The sequence below is a fragment of the Hylobates moloch genome, unplaced genomic scaffold (genome assembly GCF_009828535.3).
Source record: "Hylobates moloch isolate HMO894 unplaced genomic scaffold, HMol_V3 SCAFFOLD_15, whole genome shotgun sequence".
In the NCBI taxonomy this organism is placed as follows: domain Eukaryota; kingdom Metazoa; phylum Chordata; class Mammalia; order Primates; family Hylobatidae; genus Hylobates; species Hylobates moloch.
Window position 1 is genome coordinate 78,510,072 of NW_026652290.1, and position 20,620 is coordinate 78,530,691.

Here is a 20,620-nt window from a genome sequence, read left to right on the forward strand (position 1 = left end):
GTAGATTTCATGTCTGTGGCTAAAGATGTGGGATGAGATGCTCGCTTAACTGCTCAGGGGAGTCTACTTTCTCTGAAGATTAAGAAAATGTATGTATTTAAGTCTAGTTTTACCTGGCAACAGATGGATGGATTAAATGACCTTGCAGCACTTGTGTTTTTTGGTTTGTGTGTGTGTGTGTTTTATAAATGCCCAGTTCTGTCTGCTCTAAGAAGGTAAACAGGTGGACCTTAAACTTTTTGCTATCCTTATCTCCATCTCTCTCACCTAAACCCCATGGGGCAGAAACCCAGATCAAATAAAATGATTGGAAGAAATTACCCATACCACAACGGCCCATCCTTGAAAGTTTAACGAGAAATGACACTTTTATCACTTCCAAATTAAGTACCTGTCGAATGCAGCTATCAATGGGGATGGATATATGGAGTTGGCTGGGAAATGAGAAGTCACCATGGACTTAAATGGCATGGTAATGTGTACTGACATTGAAGTCCCAAGGCAGTCATTTTTTCGCGTGATTTTACTGAGAGTCTCTTGAGAGCCCAGTGAAACAGAAACTTACTCTCTTGTCCCTCTTAAGGCAGAGCCCTATGCCAGAGAAGAGAAGGGGTCAATAAAGACTCGATTAATTGCACAGCTGTGTCCAGCCTCGTTCAGTTTGCCACATTATCACTAAAGCGTCCTGTGGCACTGCCAGCCATCGCGGCTGGGCTGCTGGGCTCAGAGCAGCTGACAGTCTGCAAGGAGTGTGTGTGTTGAAGGGTTGAGGGGCTGATGACTGGGGGAGCTGAACCCCTTTTCTTTGTTGCGTACATGCGAGGCAGCTTCACTTTGTGCCTGGCCGTGAGCCCTCTGGTGTTCAAAGTCTGTTCCTTTGGGTTGTTGTGTGTTTATTTGAGGGGCTGTAAACGTCTCTACTGTGGACAACTATATACTTGTTTTGTATGTCTGTGTCAGTGTATTTGTTTCTGGGTTAGCTTTTCTGCATTTTTGTGAGTCTGTGTGCTTGGGTTAGTAGGTGGGTACAGGGGTGGGGTGTGTGCCAACTTTTTTTTTCCATGTCCAGCTTTCCAATAGAGTAGAATTAATGACGTCCTCTGGGTCTAATCAGGCACTTAATTCCTCCTTCCTTATGTCCCCTAGGAGTATGCCCTTATTTTGCCACATGCCTCACCCAGGAGATACACAGCTCAGTGATGGGGTACCCCTTGTCCACCAGGTTCAGCTAGGCCTGTGCCGGGCTCCCTGGAGCTTCACTTCCTCTCCTTTTAAACCATATGCTGTCTGAAGGCCAGCTGTGTACAAGTCTCCTCAGGCCCAGTGCTAAATGAGGCCTGGCCAGTGGCCTGGTGATGGTATCCTGCCATGTTGGCACAGCTGGAGAGAGCTTGGGCATCTTGGCTCCTGTTTTAGTTTCCTGTGGCTGCTGTAACAAACTGCCACAAACTTAGTGGCTTAAAATAACACAGACTTATTCTCCTACAGTTCTGGAGGTCAGGAGCCTCACATGGGGTGGCAGGGCTGGGCTCCCTCTGGAGGCTCTAGCAGATAATCCTTCTATTGCCTTTTCTGGTTTCTAGAGGCTTCCCACGTTCCCTGACCTGCAGTCCCACGTCATTCTGGCCCCTGCTTCCATGGTCACATCTCCTTTCAGACTCGCGCCCTCCTGCCTCCCTTTTACAAGGGCCCTTGTGACTACCGTGGGCCTACCTGGATAATCTGGGATCATTTCCCCACTGCAAGGTCCTTAACACAATCACGTCTCAGCCTCTTTTGCCATATAAACTGTTCATGATCCTGGGGATTAGGACATGGACATCTTTGCAGAAGATGGGGGCGGGGGCTGCTCCCAAGTAGATCACAGGCTTCCCACCCCTCAGAGGTCTATGAACATGAGTAGATGTGGTGAAACCCAAGCCAGCTTGGTCATGATGTACTTCTATGGTTCTGGAAAGGTGTTCTAAACCCTCCTTCCCTGCAGATATCTCCCTGACCTGCTAACATCTGAAATCTTCCTCTTGGGATAAAGCATCGCGTCCACAGTGAGAACTCAGTCTCTGTATAAGGGGCATGAACACGTTTCTTCACTCTCAGGTGTAAATGACTGAGAGCAGGGCCCTTCCTAAAAGTGGATTCTGACTGGACAGAGGCACAAAGTGAAAAAAGGAGGTGCCCGGGAGGCTGGGATCATGCACGGATAAGACTCCCGGCATGGCAGGGGCGAGGGGTTCCCAGTGATGGAGAGAGCAAAGGCACTTGGAAGTATGACCAGAAACTTTTAATCAAGCAGAGCAAAATGGCCGCGATGCAGAACAGGTAGTGCTTGGCAAAGAGAAAGAAGACCATCTCCTTGGTGACATAGATGATGTGAATGAAGATGAAGCAGTAGAGGCACATGGCAAACTGGTTCTGGGGCAGCAGGAAGTTCTGGAGGCCTCCTGAAAACTGGGGGGGAGAGAAGACAGTGGAGATGATGATGCCATTGTTGGCGCCAGGCAGATCTAGGTTCAGTCCTGCTCTGTGCCTGCCTGTATGTGACCTCAAGTCATCATCTTCACCTAAAGAAAGGGTAATAGTGCCCATTTCCAAAATCATGAGGGCTGGGCAAGGTGGCTCATACCTATAATCCCAGTACTTGGGGAGGCCAAGGTGGGAGGATTGCTTGAAGCCAGGAGTTTGAGACCAGGCTGGGCAATGTAGTGAGACCCCTATCTCTATAAAAAAATTTAAAAATTAGCCAAACGTGGTGGTGTGTGCCTATAGTCCCAGCTATTGGGAGGCTGAGGTGGAAGGATCACTTGAGCTCAAGAGTTTGGGGTTATGGTGAGCTATGCTCATGCCACTAACTTCGGCCTGGGTGAGAGAGCAAGATCCTGTTTCTAAAAAAATAAAAAACAAACAAAAATAAAAAAACAAAGGATCACAAGGAGGAAAAGTGAGATAATGAAACATTTCTAGTCAGGTAACTAGCACATAGAAGGAAGTCATCATTTTTTACTTTTTAAGCTGCTCTTATCCCTCCTGACTGGGGCACCAGGCCACCACCTTCCTTTCTCTTTACGGTCTGTACTGCCCATTGGAGCCACACACGTGGGCCTTCTCTCTCTGACTCCAAGAGCCCCACATCTGGATGTTGGATCTTGGGAGTGTTCTCTCACAGTGCCCTGACATTCAACCTAGTTTCCTGGACAGTGGCCCAATGACATGGTGTCCCTTGCATATAAATGACTGTTTCCGACTCCCTGGGTCCTGACACATATCATGTGGGTTAGTCCGTGGTCCTTCAGTCCAGGGTTTGGTCTCTCCTGGAGGCAGGTGCTGAGAGATAGGTGATGGGGTCTCCCTAAACCCTCAGAGTATTTGGGCTGGGGGAAAGCAGCTTGAGTTGTCTGGCTAATTCTGTCTGTGGGTTGCTCTTTCCTTGAATCTATGTAATTGGGGCCCAACAGTCTTCATTTTAACTGTAGAAAGTTATCAATGTACAAGTAAGGCAAAAGCTGATATTATTTTGATCCATAGTTAAGAGGGCATAACCCATGCATTTTAAAAAAAATATTTGTAAAAATCATGCCATATTTTTGGAAAGCACCAGGTGGCAGGGACCGAGATGCCCTAAACTAGCTAGAAACACACTCAAAGAGGTATTTTCAATTCAATAGACTCTCTCTGTCCGTCCATCTATTCACCCTCCCAGAAAAAGAGAAGAGAGGAAGCTTCAACATCAACTCCCCAATTTTTAGTAAATGCACAAAAAGTAAATACTTTTGTAAACTATCGCCAAAGGCTGGGGGATGGGGACACATCACTATTGAAACAGCTGCATAAAATGTGAGGGCAACTAGACCAAACTGAGGGGACAGAAAATGACCTGGTGATGCTGCCTCTAAAATGAATAGCTAGGAAGGTTGGAGACCAGAGGAAGCAATCCAGTGTTCTAATGGGAGTGGAGGACGGGGCTGACCCGACGGTTCTCTGCAGGCTCAGTATGGCTCTGTACCCCTGGACTTTGCCACCTCTCTGCAGTCTGTACGTGTTTCGGTCGGAAATGCTGATGGGTGATCATTACGACTTTCATTAAAAAAAAAGTGCTTGTGAAACCCTTTAGACTTTTCAAAATACTCTCAATGTTCTATTTTTTGAGCAGAAGAGAGAGAGAGAGAGAGAGAGAGAGAGATAGGAGTATATACCAAATATTTCCGTCTCATCCAGCAAGGAGAAAGATTTTCAAACTAAAAAGGGGGGAAAATAAATATGGTTAGGAGGAGACAGAGGCATAGTTACAATATCATATCTGCTTTACATAGTTTCAGGCTCCACTTTGTGATAGATTTTATCCCAGGCTACTGAGAAAAGTCACAAGTTTGGAAATGGAACTTAGAATTCAAAAATATTAGGAAGTGTGCTGAAGTCTAAGCAATAGGCAAATGTTTTCTAGACTTTTCAAAAAGGGTGTGGGGGCACCTGACTGAGTTCAGTGAAATCATTTCATGTTTATAATGAAGCAGGTATTTTGTGAACAGAAAAAAAGATAATTGTTTAAGAAGCCAGCACGTGAGAACAAATGATGCAAAACCAACCTTACCTTTTTAAAAAAACAAAAACAAAAAAAACTGGACCAGTCAATTGGGGAAACGCTATAGGTAATGTAATATCTTAATTTTGGGAAACCATTTGACAGTGCATCTCCGTTTTTTGGATAAGGTGGAGAAATGTGAGCAGGATAAAATGTAACTCAAGGGTGATGATTAATGGAACACTGCCAAGCTATACAGAGACATTTAGTGGTATTTACTTTAGGTCATATCCTCCTCAACAATTACAGCAATGACTTGGATAAAGGCAGAAGGCACAGTTCTCAGAACTGAGGATGACTCAGAGCTGGGAAGCACAGCTAATACATCACATCCCAATAAAACTGAAAAGTGATAAATGTATGTTGTTGCATTTGGGTCAAGAAGTGAATTGCATGAGTGCATAAAAACGGTAATAGCTAACATTTATTGAGTGCTTACCTAATGTGCTGGGCTAATTGCAAAGTGCTTTGCATGTGTTGTCTCACTGAATCCTCACAACAACCCTATGAGGTAGGTACTACTTCATGGATGAGCAAGTCAAAGCCCAAAGGAAATTGGTAATTTGCCCAGTGTCAGGGAGTTTATACCTGGTTATTTTAATCCAGGACTTTCTGACTTTAAAGTGCAGGAAACACTGCTTTAAACGACATCTTTCACTATTGAATGCTTATGATAGTCTAGCCACTGTGCTAAGCTCTTCACATCCCATTTAATCTCAAGTGGGCATTCTTATCCCCCATTTAATACAGATTAGGGAAGAGTGGTGTACTTCTTGTGAAAAGATGGCTGTTTCAGTTGACTAGGAGGCAGTATGATCCAACAGAATAAACATAGCCCTGATCGGGGAGGTGCTGGTTCTATTAAAATCCACTGGCCAGGCTGTAGTGGGGATTCTGGGTCTAGCCTCCAGGCATCAGATTTTAAGAGATGCGGAGAGGACTCGTGAGTGACGGAAGAGGGAGGACATGTTGAAGACTTTTCCTTGAAGCTACCAAAAAGGCTGTCGGGTGGGCGATGTGGTTCTGGGGCCCCTCCCAGCCTCAGCTCTCCTTAGAGAGTGACATCTCAGCTTCCCGTGGAAGCTCTGTTTAACAGAGCTGGCCAGGTAAGGTAGCGAGCTTTAAGGCAGTGAGCAGACATCTCTGGAAGTGAGCCATGGCGGAGAGGGCTGGAGACCGCCCGAGTGGATGCTCAGCCCCTTTCAGCCGAGATCCAGGATCTGCAGGGTGGGATGCCGCGCAAACCAGGGAAGGTGGGCGCCTGCTCCAGGCCCCATGGGACTGCAGCTCCAGGCCTCCCTCCTCCCAGTGCCCCGTTCCTTGTCACCCACCAGGCGGGGCGCCGCCTCTTGCTGCAGCTGCTCCATCACCACCTTGTGCTGCCGCTCCCGCTGCAGCTGCTCCATCACCACCTCGTGCTGCCGCTGCCGCTCGTTCTCCTCGTGCAGGTACTTGAGCCGCGTGAGCTCAAACTCCATGCGCACCTTCTCCAGCTCCATCTCGGGATTGCGCTCAGTGCCAGGGGTGGGGGGCAGCTCTGCGGATTTGGGTCCATCGCCCGCCTGGCCTTTGGTGGCAGGGCAGGACTTGGGGGACAGGGTTTTAAGCGGCCCTTGGCAGCCTCCATCCTCACAAGCTTCCATCTCTTCCAAGTAGTCATAGGAGGAGTCTGGCTTCTGGGACTCTGCCTCCTGGTGTAGGGGAAGTAGGGAGGGGAGGTACCGTGAAGAGTCAGGATGGGGCTGTCCCTGACCCCATGGAACTCCTGCAGCCCCAGGCCACAGTGGACTGGGGTGTTTGAATTGTAAAGATCTAGGCTGAATTCTTATTAGAAGTGCTCTTACCCTGAGTTGTCAGGACCTGCCGTCAAGGAGAGGGCAAACTAGCACCAAGTAATAGTGCCCTAAAGTTGCAAGTGGAGGCACTGGGAGTTGAGTAGATGGATGTCCATTTTCCTAGTGATTTTTCTGATCACCAAAGAGGCGACTTCTGGGCCCATCCTCAACTCTACCTGACTTTGAGATCAGTTAGATGCCAGGTCAGGAAGTTACAGAGGGAGAAAGAAACCCTGGGCCTGAGTTGAGAGAACCTAAATAATTGGGGACCAGGAAGAGGGCTATGGTGGGGAGCCAGGTCCTATCCACCCAGCAAGGAAAGGGCCCCAAGTGGGGATGTAGATGGAGGAGACCAAAGCCAGCTTCATGTGACTTTGCAATCTTATGGAGGGCTACCTGGTCTCTGGTGACAGCTGGGTACCAGTTACAGGGGTGGGGTACATGTCACCTGATGTTCTTGGCAGTTGTTTGGAACCTCAAAGCACTCAGCTGCTATCATGTGTTCCTACAGTATTCTTGCTCCCCCTGACGGAATAGGCGGGGGTGGTGAGATACAGCAGCCCCCTTACCAGACAAGCCCTTGGCTTCCCTTCAGACTTGGAGTCACCAGGCACCATCTTGGGGAAGGTCAGGCAACTTTCTCCCGCACCCCGGGCTTCCATCATCTCCCTGTCCTCTGCTGCCATCCAGAAAACCAGAACGCTGCCAGGTGGGGTCCCAAGACATCATTTGAGGTGCTAACATTTGGTCTCACCAGATTCCACAGCCTGGCCACGATCACAATCCCCTGTCCTCATAATAACCTACATTCTACAAGTTGCTAGGGCGCCTTTGTTGGAGGGTGTGACACATTTGAGGTAGTAACATGCTAACAATAAGAACTGCAGGATGGGCCTTTCCTGCCCATAAGGATTGCTTTGAAAACTAGAGTTCCACCTCGTGAAACTCAGAATTCCACCATTTGAAATCCATTCCCTTGGGTTCCTTTTTTAAATGAAGATTGTGTTGGAAATGAGTCACAGCTCCACAAACCCTGTTATGGGCTAAACCAGGTCCCCCTCTCTTCCCAAAATTCGTATGTTGAAGTCCTAACTCCCAGCCCCCAGTACCTCAGAATGTGACCTTATTTGGAGACAGGGTCTTTATAGAGGTGATTAAGTGAAATTGAGATCATTAGGGTGGGATTCTAATCCAGTATGACTGGTGTCCTTGTTAGAAGATGATGATGTGAAGACAAGGGAGAAAATGGCCATCTACAAACCAAGGAGAAAGGCATTGTATTTGGGTTCTCCAAGGAAACAGAACATAAAATGACATTTATTACACAGAATTGGCTCATGCAATTATGGAGGCTGAGAAGTTTTATGATCTCCCATCTGCAAGCTGGTGCCCCTGGAAAGTGGGTGGTATAAATTCCAGTCTGAGTATAAAGGCCTGAGAACCAGGAGCACTGATGGTGGAAGTCCCAGTCCAAGGGCAGGAGAAGACTGACGGATCACCTCCTGTAGTCAGGCAATTGAATTGAGAGAACCAATTCAATCAGCAGTCTGCCTTGTTCCATTTAGGCCCTCAGTGGATTGGATGAAGCCCACCCACATTGAGGAGGGCAGACTGCTTTACTCAGTCCACCAATTCAAATGTTAATCTCTTCCAGAAACACCCAGAAATAACATTTAATCAGAGATCTGGCCATCCAATGGCTCAGTGACATCGACACATAAAATTAACCATCGTAGACCTGGAATATATCATTCTCTCCTAGCGCTCAGAAGGAACCAACCCTGCTGGCACCTCGATCTCTGATGTTGGCTCTCCAGGATTGTGAGAAAATAAATTTCTGTCATTTACACCAACCAGTCTGTAGATCAATTGCCTTCTGTTTCTGCTCTCTGCCCTTCCCCTAGGAGGCAGACCTCCGTGAAAGTGTACTAATTCATTAAGCAAAGCAATGTATTCTAAAGCAACATATAGTCTAGCATTCTCATTTCCCTGTCTCTAGACCCCTGTCCTTTAGGGAACTTCCCAGAAGTGGAGGAAACAGGTCTTATGAGCCTTGGGTCAGTTTGGCACTGGTGACAGTATGAAAAGAGCTTCTGCTTTCTCTATTGAGTTCAGAGAAAGGAAGTGTATAGTAAAGCCATACGCAAGGGTAAAGGAGACAAGAACACGTGGGAGCCCAGCAACAGGGATGAGGGATGAGCTGGCCTAGCAGGGACTGTGCTGGATTCAGGGCAATTCTGAGACCAGCAGCCAGAGTTGATGCACCTTCACATGCGCCTTGTTATTTGTATAACTCAGCTGATTTCGGTGTTTCTGCTTCTCCGTGTCCCCTCACTTCCCATCAACAGCCTTCCTCACCCCCACCAACCCCCAACCTCCAACCTCATGCTTCACTGTAGGCAAGGTTGCTGCTTCCTCTTGACTTCAGCTTACTCATAACTTCAGCTTCTAATGGTTCTTCATAGCCCCAACTGTATGGCCTCTCGGTATGCCTTCTGTGTTGTTTGTCCTACTTAAGTCACTCATGATTTCCTGGTAGACCTTTCCAAGGGCAAGAATCGGAATAACCTGGCTTATCTCTACTGGGGCAGAGCTTTTCATTCTAGGGCAGCCTGTTACTAGGCTACCATGTGATCCTGTCTCCCTTACCCCTGCAAATGGCTTTACTATAAACCTTTCTCTGAGCTCAGTGGAGGAGGCGGAGTCTCTTTTCACACTGTCACCAGTGCCAAACCAACCCAAGGCTCATGCAACCAGTCTTTTCAACTTCTGGGAAATTCCCTGAAGGACTGGTATCTAGAGACGGGGAAATGAGAATGCTAGACTCTGTGTTGCTTTGTATTGTTTTGCTTAATGAATTAATGCAGTTTCATGGAGGTATGCCTCCTAGGGGAAGGGCAGAGAGGAAACATAGTGGCAACAGATGATGAGGATCATTATCAGATGGGGAAGATGCCCAGCCCAGTTCAGTCTGGTGAAGTGGAAGGATGGGGAGGGCAGGGTGATACGGCACAGTGCACAGCAGCCTCGGACTGTCTGTCAGCAGGAGCTGCAGATGGGTCAGCTTCCCTTAGAAGGGGCAGTGGGTGTAGCAAGCACCATGTTGAAGATTGATGGGCACATTCACAGAGCAACGTATCAATTCTAGGTTTGACAAGCAGATGAGAGACTTGTGTATTAGTACAGTGCGCACAGGCTTTCATGTACATTATCTCATTTGATCCTCAGAATGCCCATGTGAGACCATTTAAAGCAGGTACAGTGATGCTGCCTGATAAACAAGAAAATGGAGTCACTTGGGCAGATGAGGCGATGCGTGTCTGCATGCAAAGGACGTTAGTGGTTGAGCATTCCAGGACTGGAATGCGGGCTTCCCATCTCCTTTCCCTGTGTCTTTATACAAGATTACAAAGATGGTCTTTGGGGCCTGTAACTCTTAAGAGGTGAGAGGATTTTCTGCCTCATAAAAATTAGCATATCCATAGAGGTGTATTACAGCATTATTTATAACAGCAAAAGACTGGAAACAAATTTCCACCAGAAGGAATCTGGTTAAACAATTAGTGCTGCATCCTTATCAATACCACGTAGATGCTAAAAAGAGTAAGACGAAAGAAAAAATTAGAATACAGTAGCTTCATCAGTGCAAATACCTTGTTCTTCAAGTTTTTTGTTTTTTTGTTTTTTCAAGACAGGGTCTCACTCCGTCACTTAGGCTGGGGTGCACTGGCACCATTGTGGCTCAGTTGCCGCCTTGACCTCCTGGGCTCAAGAGATCCTCCTGCCTCAGCCTTCCAAACTGCTGGAATTACAGGTGTGAGCCACTGTGCTTGGCCCCAAGATATGTTATTTAGTAGGAAAGCAAGAACAGTTCTTCCATATGTATTAAAATATGAAAATATAGTAGAATATGTCTGACAAGATACAAGAAACTGGTTCATGGTGGCTGTCTGTGGTCAGAGAGCTGAGGGGTTGGGGGTCGGAGGGAGACTGATTCTTAACTATAATACCATTTTGTCCTCTTTGACTTTTTTTTAACCATGTGCATAATATACGTATATATAATTTATATGCATTATATATATGCATATATATTTTATATATATAATTTTTTTTGAGACAGTCTCACTGTGTCACCCAGGCTGGAATGCAGTGGTGAGATTATGGCTCACTGTAGCTTTGACCTCTCCCAGTCCAAGCAGTCATCCAATCTCAGCCTCCCAAGTAGCTGCGTCTACAGGTGCATGCCACCATGCCTGGCTAATTTTTGATTTTTGATTTTTTGATCCCAGAGATGGGGTCTGGCTATGTTGCCCAGGCTGGTCTCGAACTCCTGGATGCAAGTGATCCTCCCACCTCAGCCTCCCAAAGTGCTGGGATTATAGGTGTAAGCCACTGCTTCTGGCCTATCTTTTCAACTAAAAATGTAAAAAGATGTCTGGAGGAGAGACCTTTGCTCAGCACAGGTGAAGAAAGTTTAGTATGTATAACTTGTTCAAGTTGAGGACAGACAGGTATCTTTGAGCCACTTGGTCATATCCTTGCCACCTCCGTCTACCTCCAATCCAGGGTAGTCTTCCTTCAACCAGGAATGGACATCTTACTGCAAAAATGTCCTCTTCCTTTTCTAACTGCCTCAGCCTCCGACTCTGTTGTGGCTTTGAACACTTTCCTCAGATGTCTTGACGTGTTTAGAAGATTATAATAGTAACAGTAACAATAGCTTACATTTATCGGGCACTACCCATGTACTGGGCACTGAGAATTTTTCATGGATATTTTTACTTAATTTTCAGAGCAAACTATGAGTTAGGTACCATTATTACTTTTATCTTTAGAGAAGTGGAAACTGAGTTGCAGAGAGAAGTTACCTGCCCACAGTTACACAGCTAGGAAGAGGTGAAGCTAGGATTTCGGTACTAAAGTCCCCGTATGCAATGCCTTCCTGCTTGAAATACTTAGTGTGGTTTCTGTTTTCCTGGCTGAACCCTGGCTGACATAAGTACTATCCAAGAGAGAGTTGACTCAAGGTGCTCCAGGGATTCACTGGAGAAATCAGACTGAGGAGGGAGCAGGGAGTATGCAGGCAAGTGGGTGAATGCACGTGTATGAGTGTTTTTATCAGTCAGGGCCTAGTCAGGAGACAGAAACCACACAATAATTCCAACAGGGAAGGTAGAATATAAACAATTAACTAGGAACAGGGGATTGGCTACTACTTAGAGGGTAAAAGAGAACTCATATATCTAGACTAGAATAAAATTAGAAGAGGTGCCCCTCTTTGGAGACAGTATGGCTGAAGCACTGAATGGCATAAAAGTTTGCTGAAGTCAAGGTCAAACAGGTCAACCCTGGTAAGTGCTGGGTGTGAACAAAACTCATTGGTAAGCTTCCTGCCATTGAACCTGCCAGGAAGTTACTGAAGAGAACCTTAGCTGGGAAACTTTTTGGGGAGCTGCCCCAAGGTGCTACTGAAGTTTTCTGGGAGTGACAGTCACTAGGTGTTCTACATGTGGGCCAAGCATTAGAGCTTTGCCAGAGTAGGAAAAAAGGAAGGCGCTCCAGAACCAGGAAGAGAAGCCCCTTCCCCCAGTGACATCTCTCCAGCGCTATCTACTGACAAAGCTTAATACTGTGCTAGCTAACAAGGGACATGTTAATAGGTTCAGCTGCAGTTGTCACAAGCAGGGAAATTAAGTGAGGACGTGCAGCAGAGAGGTAATACACGAGAAACTGGCATAGTGTGTGCTTACTAGCAAGTCAGTTTCCTTTCAACGCACCTGCCTCTTTGCCCCGGGGAAATGTCCTGACTTGAGAAGTTCACCCGAAAACAGCATTTTGCAAGCCCCTTCCACATTCATGACCCTGTGCCAGGCACTCCGAGGAAACACCAAGGATCATCATATACGATTCCTTCTTTTCTGTAATTTATAATCAAGTTGGAGACAGGGAATGCATCTTAATGTTCTCTAAATACACCCTATGCTTGCCTGCCTTCCTGTCTTTGCTGGCAGTTTCCTTGGCCTACAAAACCGTCTTATTTCCACCTGTGAACATACTCCCCCAGTCTCCAGCTACTACCACCTGTGCTTCACGTCTCTCTGGCTGCCTGGTGATAAAATGGTCTGGCCTTGTGTCATCTCTACCACTAGATTAGAGGCTGGCTGAGGACGGAGCACACTACCTTGCTCACTGTAGGTGCCATTAAAGAGTCAGTTTAGTCAATGGCCCTGGCCAGGAGGGACTGGCTCCCTTCTGGCTGGCAAGTATGAAAAAGGCTGGCGGACCAGAGGGTCAAAGAGTTATACCTTCTCTCTTTTTTTTGAGTGGGGGGAGGGATGGAGTCTTGCTCTGTCTCCCAGGCTGGAATGCAGTGGCGCGATCTCAGCTCACTGTAACCTCTGCCTCCTGGGTTCAAGTGATTCTTCTGCCTCAGCCTCCCGAGTAGCTGGGACTACAAGTGTGTGCCACCATGCCCTGCTGAGTTTTGTATTTTTAGTAGAGACAGAGTTTCACTATATTGGCCAGGCTGGTCTCAAACTCCTGACCTGGTGATCTGCCCGCCTCGTCCTCCCAAAGTGCTGGGACTACAGGCATGAGCCACCGCGCCTGGCCGCCACCTCCTTTTTGTGCTCACACACACCCAGCAGAACCAGAGGCCTTACTTCCTAACCACTTTCCTTTTATTTCTCTACCTTGATGTGGGTGGATCAGCAGTAGATGAATTCCCACAACGTTGGATGTAAATCAAAGTCTTATGAGTTCAATTCTATTTTAAATGCTTGATTAGCAGGGTGACAGGTGTGGGAACTTTGCTGTTTAAAGGAACTTTATGCATAATTGAAAAAACTGCTTTCCCTCAGTTTATAATTTATGGGAACCCAATAGTCATTCATGTACTGGGTTTGGTAAATCAAAGCCCACTTATGGTGACCTCAGAGAAACCTGAATAAAGGTGTTCTTGGACTCAAGCAGATTGGAGCTGCAGAAGAAAGGAATGTTCCAAGGAAGAGTCTGTGTTAGGCTGAAATCCGGGGCTTTCGTTATTCAGAGCTGGAAGGGGCCCTGGAAACCATCCAGCCTGGACCCATGGTAGCTATCAGTAACAGCTTACTGATTGATTCATTTGGGATCAGAGGAGAGACCCGGTGGAGTGTAGTGGAAGATGTTCTGCGGGGGCGACAGGAGTCCTGGCGTTCTGGCCCCAGCTCTGCCATTAGCCAAGCCAAGACCTTGGCAAGTTATTGGAATCCTCTGGGGGTGCAGCTCCTGCATCTAAAAATGAGGGCAATTTTGCCTTTTCTGCCTCCTATGGGGCTGTTATTGTTTCCATCTTACAACACGTGGGCTTGGAGTGTAGTCATGCACCTGCTGTTGGTGCTGCTCCCAAGAGGCCCTTTAGAATTTGCTTTCTTAATTCCCGGTGCACAAACTGGCTCAGCTGAAAGATAGCGGAGGGTCTCCCTTATGACATCCTTGGAGTCTCCCTCAATAAAGCCTCCTTGAATGTTTCATCTGACATCCTTTTTTTATTTTGCATAAATTAACACAAAATAAGCTTATTCCCCTAAAGAACTCTCCACTGTTTGCACTGCTCTATCCTCCTCCCACTCCCCTCAGCAACAATAAGAGGGTAACCACGTGCAGCTCTGTGAAGCAAGCATTAACCAATACTGCCCTCTTGTGGTCCCCGCTTAACCTTGGTGGGAGGCTTTCAGCTTAGTTTGTCCAGGGATTCCTGCTCCTGCCCCATTGCATGCAGAATTATCAGAAGGTCACCTCAGAAAAGCTGAACCAACAAGACCCTTGGGAGGGATTTCAGCTTCAGAGAATGCCCAGTGGCAACCCAAGTCAGTAGCACTAGCTTTGTGGAGGTCTGTGTTCCAGGGAGGAGATGAAGATGGGAGGAGGATACCTGGGAGCTGGACCCAGACAGAACCATGGGAATGAGACGGACCATGGAAGGAGCCAGAAGTAGGGGGGCATACCGCGTTCGGGAGGCCTAGCAGGAGGCAGTAAGCAGCCATCCCAGCAGGCAGGTGCAGCATGGCCCGAGGCTCCTTCCAGCAGACAGGAGGCATTGACAAAGCTGTGGCAGTAAGGAGCTGGGTTTGTCCTGCGGCTTGGGGTAGGACATCAGACACTTGAAGGGATGCAAGGTTAAGAGCTGGGGGACCTGAAGTGGAATGACAGGTAGAAGACTGAGGCAGAAGGAGGGGGGGCGGTCTGGCAGGAAGCCAAGTTCAGGGCTGAGGAAATAAGGTGAGAGGGGCCAAGAGTAGGTATTTGGGTCTAGAACTGCAGTATTGGGTGGGACTCAGTTACCAGATTTGGGGGTAGGTTAGGGCAGGTGTGGTCCAAGGCTGACCTGCACCATAGGCACTGGGTGTTCCTACAGGTGACTGAGAGGCCCCTGGGTTGACCAGAGTCCCAAGAGGCGAGCTGGATCTATGGGAAAGGAGTCAGTGCCCCAGCTGCATGTGAGGGATGGTCTCTCCAAACCTGTGTTTAGATCTTTATAAGATTCTGTGTAAGATCTGAGTTTGGCAAATTCTGGAACACTTGGCTTGTTTCTTCTCTGCCAACCCCAGCAGAGCCTACACCCACCCCAGACAGCTCAGGCCTTGCCCCTTCCCTAACCTTGCACTTCTAGAGCCTGATTTGAGCCCCAGTGTAACTTCCTTGCCAGGAAACCAAAGCTGGCATGGGAGCTGCGACCCTGAGAGGAATCCCATCTACGGACTCATGCTAACTCATGGTGATGGGTCACACATGGTGACGTGCCACTCTTTCCAGGCATATTTGACTTTGTATCGAGGCCTCTTCACCCAACGATGAAGTTTTAGGTGTAGAGGCAGATTAATGACGGAGATGGCTGGGAGTTAGGGGAAGGCTTCTCAGACCCTGTTCTTGTGCCACAAGATGATGACTACCTATCAGCTTAAAACACAAGTGCTTAATGTAGGTCCCTCCTTAAAAACCCAAACACAGGCTGTGGCTGTGACTGTGTTGGCTGTCTGCTGGTTAAGAGGCTGCCTCAGTTGCTGGCAGGTTCAAAAATGGCTCATTTTATAGGGACTGAATCAGCACCTGGGTTTCGTCTGAGGTTTAGAGGAGTTTTGAACATGGCTTTGCTTTCAGAGGTCAACCATTTGTGCAGTGTTTCCCAGAGAGTATTTCTCAGGAAGCTGATCCCAAGGGATGGGCCATGAAGATCAAGTTTCATGACTGGAAAGTTTGGGAAGTTCTGTACACCATAGCCGCCTGCTAGAAATTCATGATTCATATGGTTGTGTTGAAGCATCTCGAGACATCTGGCATTGAAGGGAACCGCTGTGCTTTTTGTTTAATGCACATTTTCCCAAGTTTATTTGACTCTAGACTCATTACTCCTGGTGTGCTCTGTGTTTCCATCCCTCAGAACTAGTTTCCCACAGAACTCAAGGGGAACCTGCTCTGGCGATATAAGAGGGTGGATCCAATGAAGCTTTGACCTGCAGAAGCTGCCAGAAAGCCTCTGACCTTGGTGTGCACTACCTGCAACTTCAAAGGGGCTTCCATGACAGCCCCAATCCACTCCTATAATCTCCCTTGACTGCCTTGGGTCATATACCTGCAACATGAGATTGCAAGTAGGATTGCCAGAGTTAGCAGCTAAAAAGAGAGGAGGACCAGCTACATTTCAGATAAATGACGTTTTCATATAAGTATATCCAGGCAATATCTCGCAAGCTTATGTGAAAGATGCCTGAGAGGTATGGGGAAGCCTCTGGGAACAGGTGGACCCTGAGAAGTCTAGGGGAGAACTGTGCTGGGCCCTTGACATCGTGCCCTGATGCCACCACCACCAGTCATTTATGAGGGCACGTATGCATTAGGCCTTGGGCTAGGGGCCCACATGAACCTTTGTTTCATTCCTTTCATGGGGGATTGTGACTATCACCTCTATTTATGTGTGAAGAAACTGTGGCTCAGAAGCGTTAAGCGATTTGCTCATGCATGTCACACAACTCTTAAGTAGTAAAGTTGAGATCCAAACCCAGGTTTGTTTTACTCCAGAGTCTGTTTTGTTTTCCTTCTTCTCGGACTTGGTACCATCACACACATGTGGACTGACATATAGGCCCCCACAAACTGCCTTGAAAAAGATCCCATAACCCTTTACCTCTCCCCCTTTAAGGCACCCTGCAAGCTTACACGTGACCAGTCTTCTACTAACAACATTGCTGACTCAGGGATGAAGGAAGTGGTGGAAGTTTCGATTTGACAACACTTAATTGAACCTTTCTCTCCCCTCAATTTTTGATTTTTGCTGCTCGCCATTGGTCAGATGTCACCTTCTGTTCCCTTTGGACCATTTTCCTTTTTTGTCCCAAGCAGACTTCCTTTTTGGGGGCCTTGCAGCCTGTGGTACATTTCCTTAATGCACCACTCACGTTCAAATGTTTCTATTGGCTCACGTGTTTCTGTACTTCCAGACTGCAGGCTTTTCTGGGACAGCGACTGTTTGATTCATGTCTACCCCAGTGCCTAGCATGGCACCTGGGACACAGCAGGTGCTCACTTGTATGCTTGTTGGATGATAAGTGAGATAAGACATGCTGGAAATGGCAAAGAAGTGCATCTTGGCTGGAGAAAGTGAAACCTATCATTATTGATTTCTTGCCATTCAAGAGTAATTTTCTTCATGGCCCTCCCCTGGTTGCTTTTCAAGTTTGCTTTAGAAACCTGGGCCCAAGATCATCTCTCTGGCAGCGGTACTGCCTTCGTCCACGAGATGGCAGGCGAGGCCAGCAGGAAGGTGGCGGTCAGCAGCCAGAGCCAGGTCAGAGCAGGTCACTAATATTTTTTCACAAAATGCAGGAACCTCTTTGCCACCTTGTAAATGCACATTGAGAGTAAGAGGTGGGCTTGGAGGCAGGTTCTCTGGCTGACCCCAGTGAAAAGGAGTCTTTTGGAAAGGATGTTTGAAGAGAAGTTGTAACAGCAAGTCGTGAAGGGGCTGCTCTTCATAAATCCCCTTTGAGTAGTGTCCCTTGAAACGCCAAGCAGAAGGAAGTCAATAGGAAGCCCACACACTCCAAATGATCCAGGACAACCTCCGCCTTGCCTGGCAAGGCTCCTTGCTTTGGAAATTGCTCCTGGTTCTGTGGCCCTGAGGGATCTTCCTTCCCATTCCCCAGGTGTATGGAAGTTTCCAAAGGAGCCACATCCCTCTGTGCACAGGTCTGTGCTCACTCCAGAGGTCAGTAAAGACTTTCTGACTTGAGCTGACTGGAAAGAAGTGACAGCTTGATAAAATGGCCTGGGGACTTTCCAGAAGATAGGAATTGGCCAGATAGCTCTCTTGCGGGGCCCACCAATACTTTCCCCCCAAAGCCAGTTGTAATGACTAAGGTAAGGCCAGCCTTTCCCACCCCCTGGCCTGGGGGGCATAGGTGTGGCCATGGGAAGAGGTGAAACACCTCGATCTTGTGCTGAAACAGATTCTAAGACTGCAGCCGCCCCCACCCCTCCCATTTTTCTTCTGACCTAAATCTTCCCCTGAAGCTGAGCTGGGCTCCCAGCCAGGGTGTCAGCCGTGGACAAAGGCGCCCTGTTTTGAAGGCCTGGCTACTGCGTTTTCCTGCACCATCTGACAAATGGCGTTGGACTCCCCCGAGTCAACGTGATAACAGAAATATACAATGATGCCAGTTGCCTCAGTCTGACCTTCCAGGAAACCAGAAACACTGCCCCTCCAGTTTCTACCACATGGCAGTGGGGTTGCTTATAGGAGCAGCCCACTCCTCCGCCTCAAGTCTGGCTGACCACGTGGTGGGAGCTGGGCTGGAACCTTCCTCAAGCTGAGCTTGTCCTAGTTTTTCTGGCTGACTGGGGAGCCAGCCACTACTCACTGCTTTTCCTCAGGGTCTTTGGACCGTGAGTGAGTGACGTCCTCAATGAGGGCCTGTTGTCCCCTCCCCCTGCTGCTGCCACCTCCTCCTCTCCAGTGCCCTGGCTCTTCTGCCTCTGGCACTGCAGAGAGAATGAGAAATGACTGGGCTGGGCTGGACACCAGGGTGAGTTCTGCTGAAGCTACCCATTGCTGTGCCACCATGGGGAGACAGATCTTTCAGCTCCCGAGGCACAGTTTCTGCTTCTGTAAAATGGGGATAGTAACACATGTCCCGTCTAACTTAACAGTCATCTGGAGGCCATGATCACATATGTGGTGCAGATGACAAATGGGGTGTGCATTCAAGGTGGACAGGACTCTCTGTGGGCCTGGAAGGTGGAAGGAGGGGGGAGGAGGGTGGAAAGGACAGGAGGGATTTAGACATGTCACACTATGGGGGAGACTGTGCCAGGTAGGGAAATGGTGGGAACAACAGCACAATGACAGGAATCCACAGAACATTTCTAAGGGACAGTGGGTACGTCATTCTGGCTTAATCAAAAGCTGTGAGTGTGTACACACATGCATAAGTGCACTCATAATGGGGACATGAGCCTGGAAACTTGGTAAAAGATCCAATTATAGAGGGCCTTGAAGTCCCAGCTCATTATTTTGTGGAACATTGCAAATTTATGAGAAAGGATCACATGCAAAGTTGTGTTAGGAAGATTACTGTGGCTTTTGTGTATGACAGGCTGGACAGGCCCATTTAGGAAATGATTGTAAGTTCTGGGCCAGAGAGGAAGATGTGTGAGACTGAGATGGTACCCAGGGGACAGACGTAAAACCCTCCTGTAGAAGAATCAACAGGGCTTGCCTGATTCAGGCCTCAGAGGCTAGGGGAGTGGTGGTACCATGGAGAACCAGGGAAGACCACAGAAGAAGGCCAGGTCTGGGCAGAAAGTTTTGCTTCAAAAGTACTCTACGTGGGATGACTGTGTTCATTTGGCCACACATAAGCAGTGACAGGTGGGAAGGAGAGTGGAGCCCACAGTCAGATAGGACTCCTCTGACAAATGCTCCTCACCATTCTGGTCTCCTCGTGTTCTCAGAAGGCAGTCTTCACCCTGAGCCTGCATCCCGACTCAGCCTCTAGCTATCAATCAGTTTAATAAATGGGCCAGCTGGCCTGGCTCTCTGCTGAGCTCTGACCCTGGCCTGTGTAGAAAGATCCCTGGCCAAGAATGAGCTGTGTCTTTGGCTGGATTTTGCTTCACTAGGGGCTGCTGTTCTTCTCCCTGCAAAGCCAGGACTCAGCTGTTTTGAGGGTGGGTCGAGAACTTAGCCCCATTTGGCAGGCTTCATTTGGGGAGTAGAGACCAGAAATTCTGCTCAAGAAGGAGGGGAGAGAGACAACAAAGATGGTAGGAAATTTCCTGGGAAGAACAAAAGGCAGCAAGAGGTGTTTCTTCCCTTCAGTTCGGGCCTTTCAGACAGCCGCTCCTATGATTGATGGAGATATTTATTTGCTGCAGTTTTCTTGGAATCACCAATCTCTCGTCAGTGCTCAGCACCCTTCAGGAGAACGCTGCTGGCATTATGAGGTGTGCATTTTAATTCTAAGGGAGTTTTAGCTGCAGGCAAGTTGTTTATTAAATATGGAACTGGCAAGAGAAGATAGGTATAAGAGCCTACGGAAGAGTTGGGGGTGGGGGAGAGGTCCCAGGTTTGCTGCTGACTGAGTCCCCTCCTGCCTCCAGACTTCAGTTTTCTCACCTGTGAAATGAAAATACTGGGCTACAGGATCTCTAAGCTTCTTTTGTATCCTGGCATTCTGATTGGTTTTGTGCCACGGTCCCAGACTGGAGCTGGGTTTTGTGGGCAATGGTGGAGAAAAAAAGCACAGAATTTGCTGTCTGGACAAGGCAGCCATGGAACTGGCTATCTTGAGCCACTCATAAGCTTTTAGATCAGTCTGGATCAGCTCAACAGAATTCTGGTCTTGTAGGCCAGTGTAAAACCTCACACTGTTCTGTGGCTCCTACCAGGTTTCACACCGGCCTACCAGGCCGACCAGAGCTAGTTTTAATAAATGACTTAGGTCGGGTGCAGTGGCTCACACCTGTAATCCCAGTACTTTTGGGAGGCTGAGCGGGGAGGATTGCTTGAGGCCAGAAGTTGAAGACCAGCCTGGGAAATGGTAGTGAGAGTTTAAGAGCAATAGTCTCCATATACTGCCATGGGATCATAAAAAAGAGAGATGGTCAAATAATTTTCAAATATTTTTAAAAGAAATGAAGCCCCTTTTTTTTAAAAGGAAAATTTATGTGG

General features: G+C 47.9%; 1 protein-coding gene across 1 annotated transcript; it reads right to left on the reverse strand.

Annotated features, from left to right (window-relative positions):
* Window positions 1-656: 656 nt before the first annotated feature.
* Window positions 657-7,173, reverse strand: TMEM247 (transmembrane protein 247). Its single transcript, XM_058428116.1, has 5 exons — window positions 6,981-7,173; window positions 5,908-6,267; window positions 4,191-4,232; window positions 2,260-2,448; window positions 657-740 (listed from the first exon to the last, which is right to left on the reverse strand). Exons 1-5 carry the CDS (start codon window positions 7,095-7,097, stop codon window positions 657-659), a joined length of 792 nt encoding a protein of 263 aa, XP_058284099.1. The 5' UTR covers window positions 7,098-7,173.
* Between the last annotated feature and the right edge of the window lie 13,447 nt (window positions 7,174-20,620).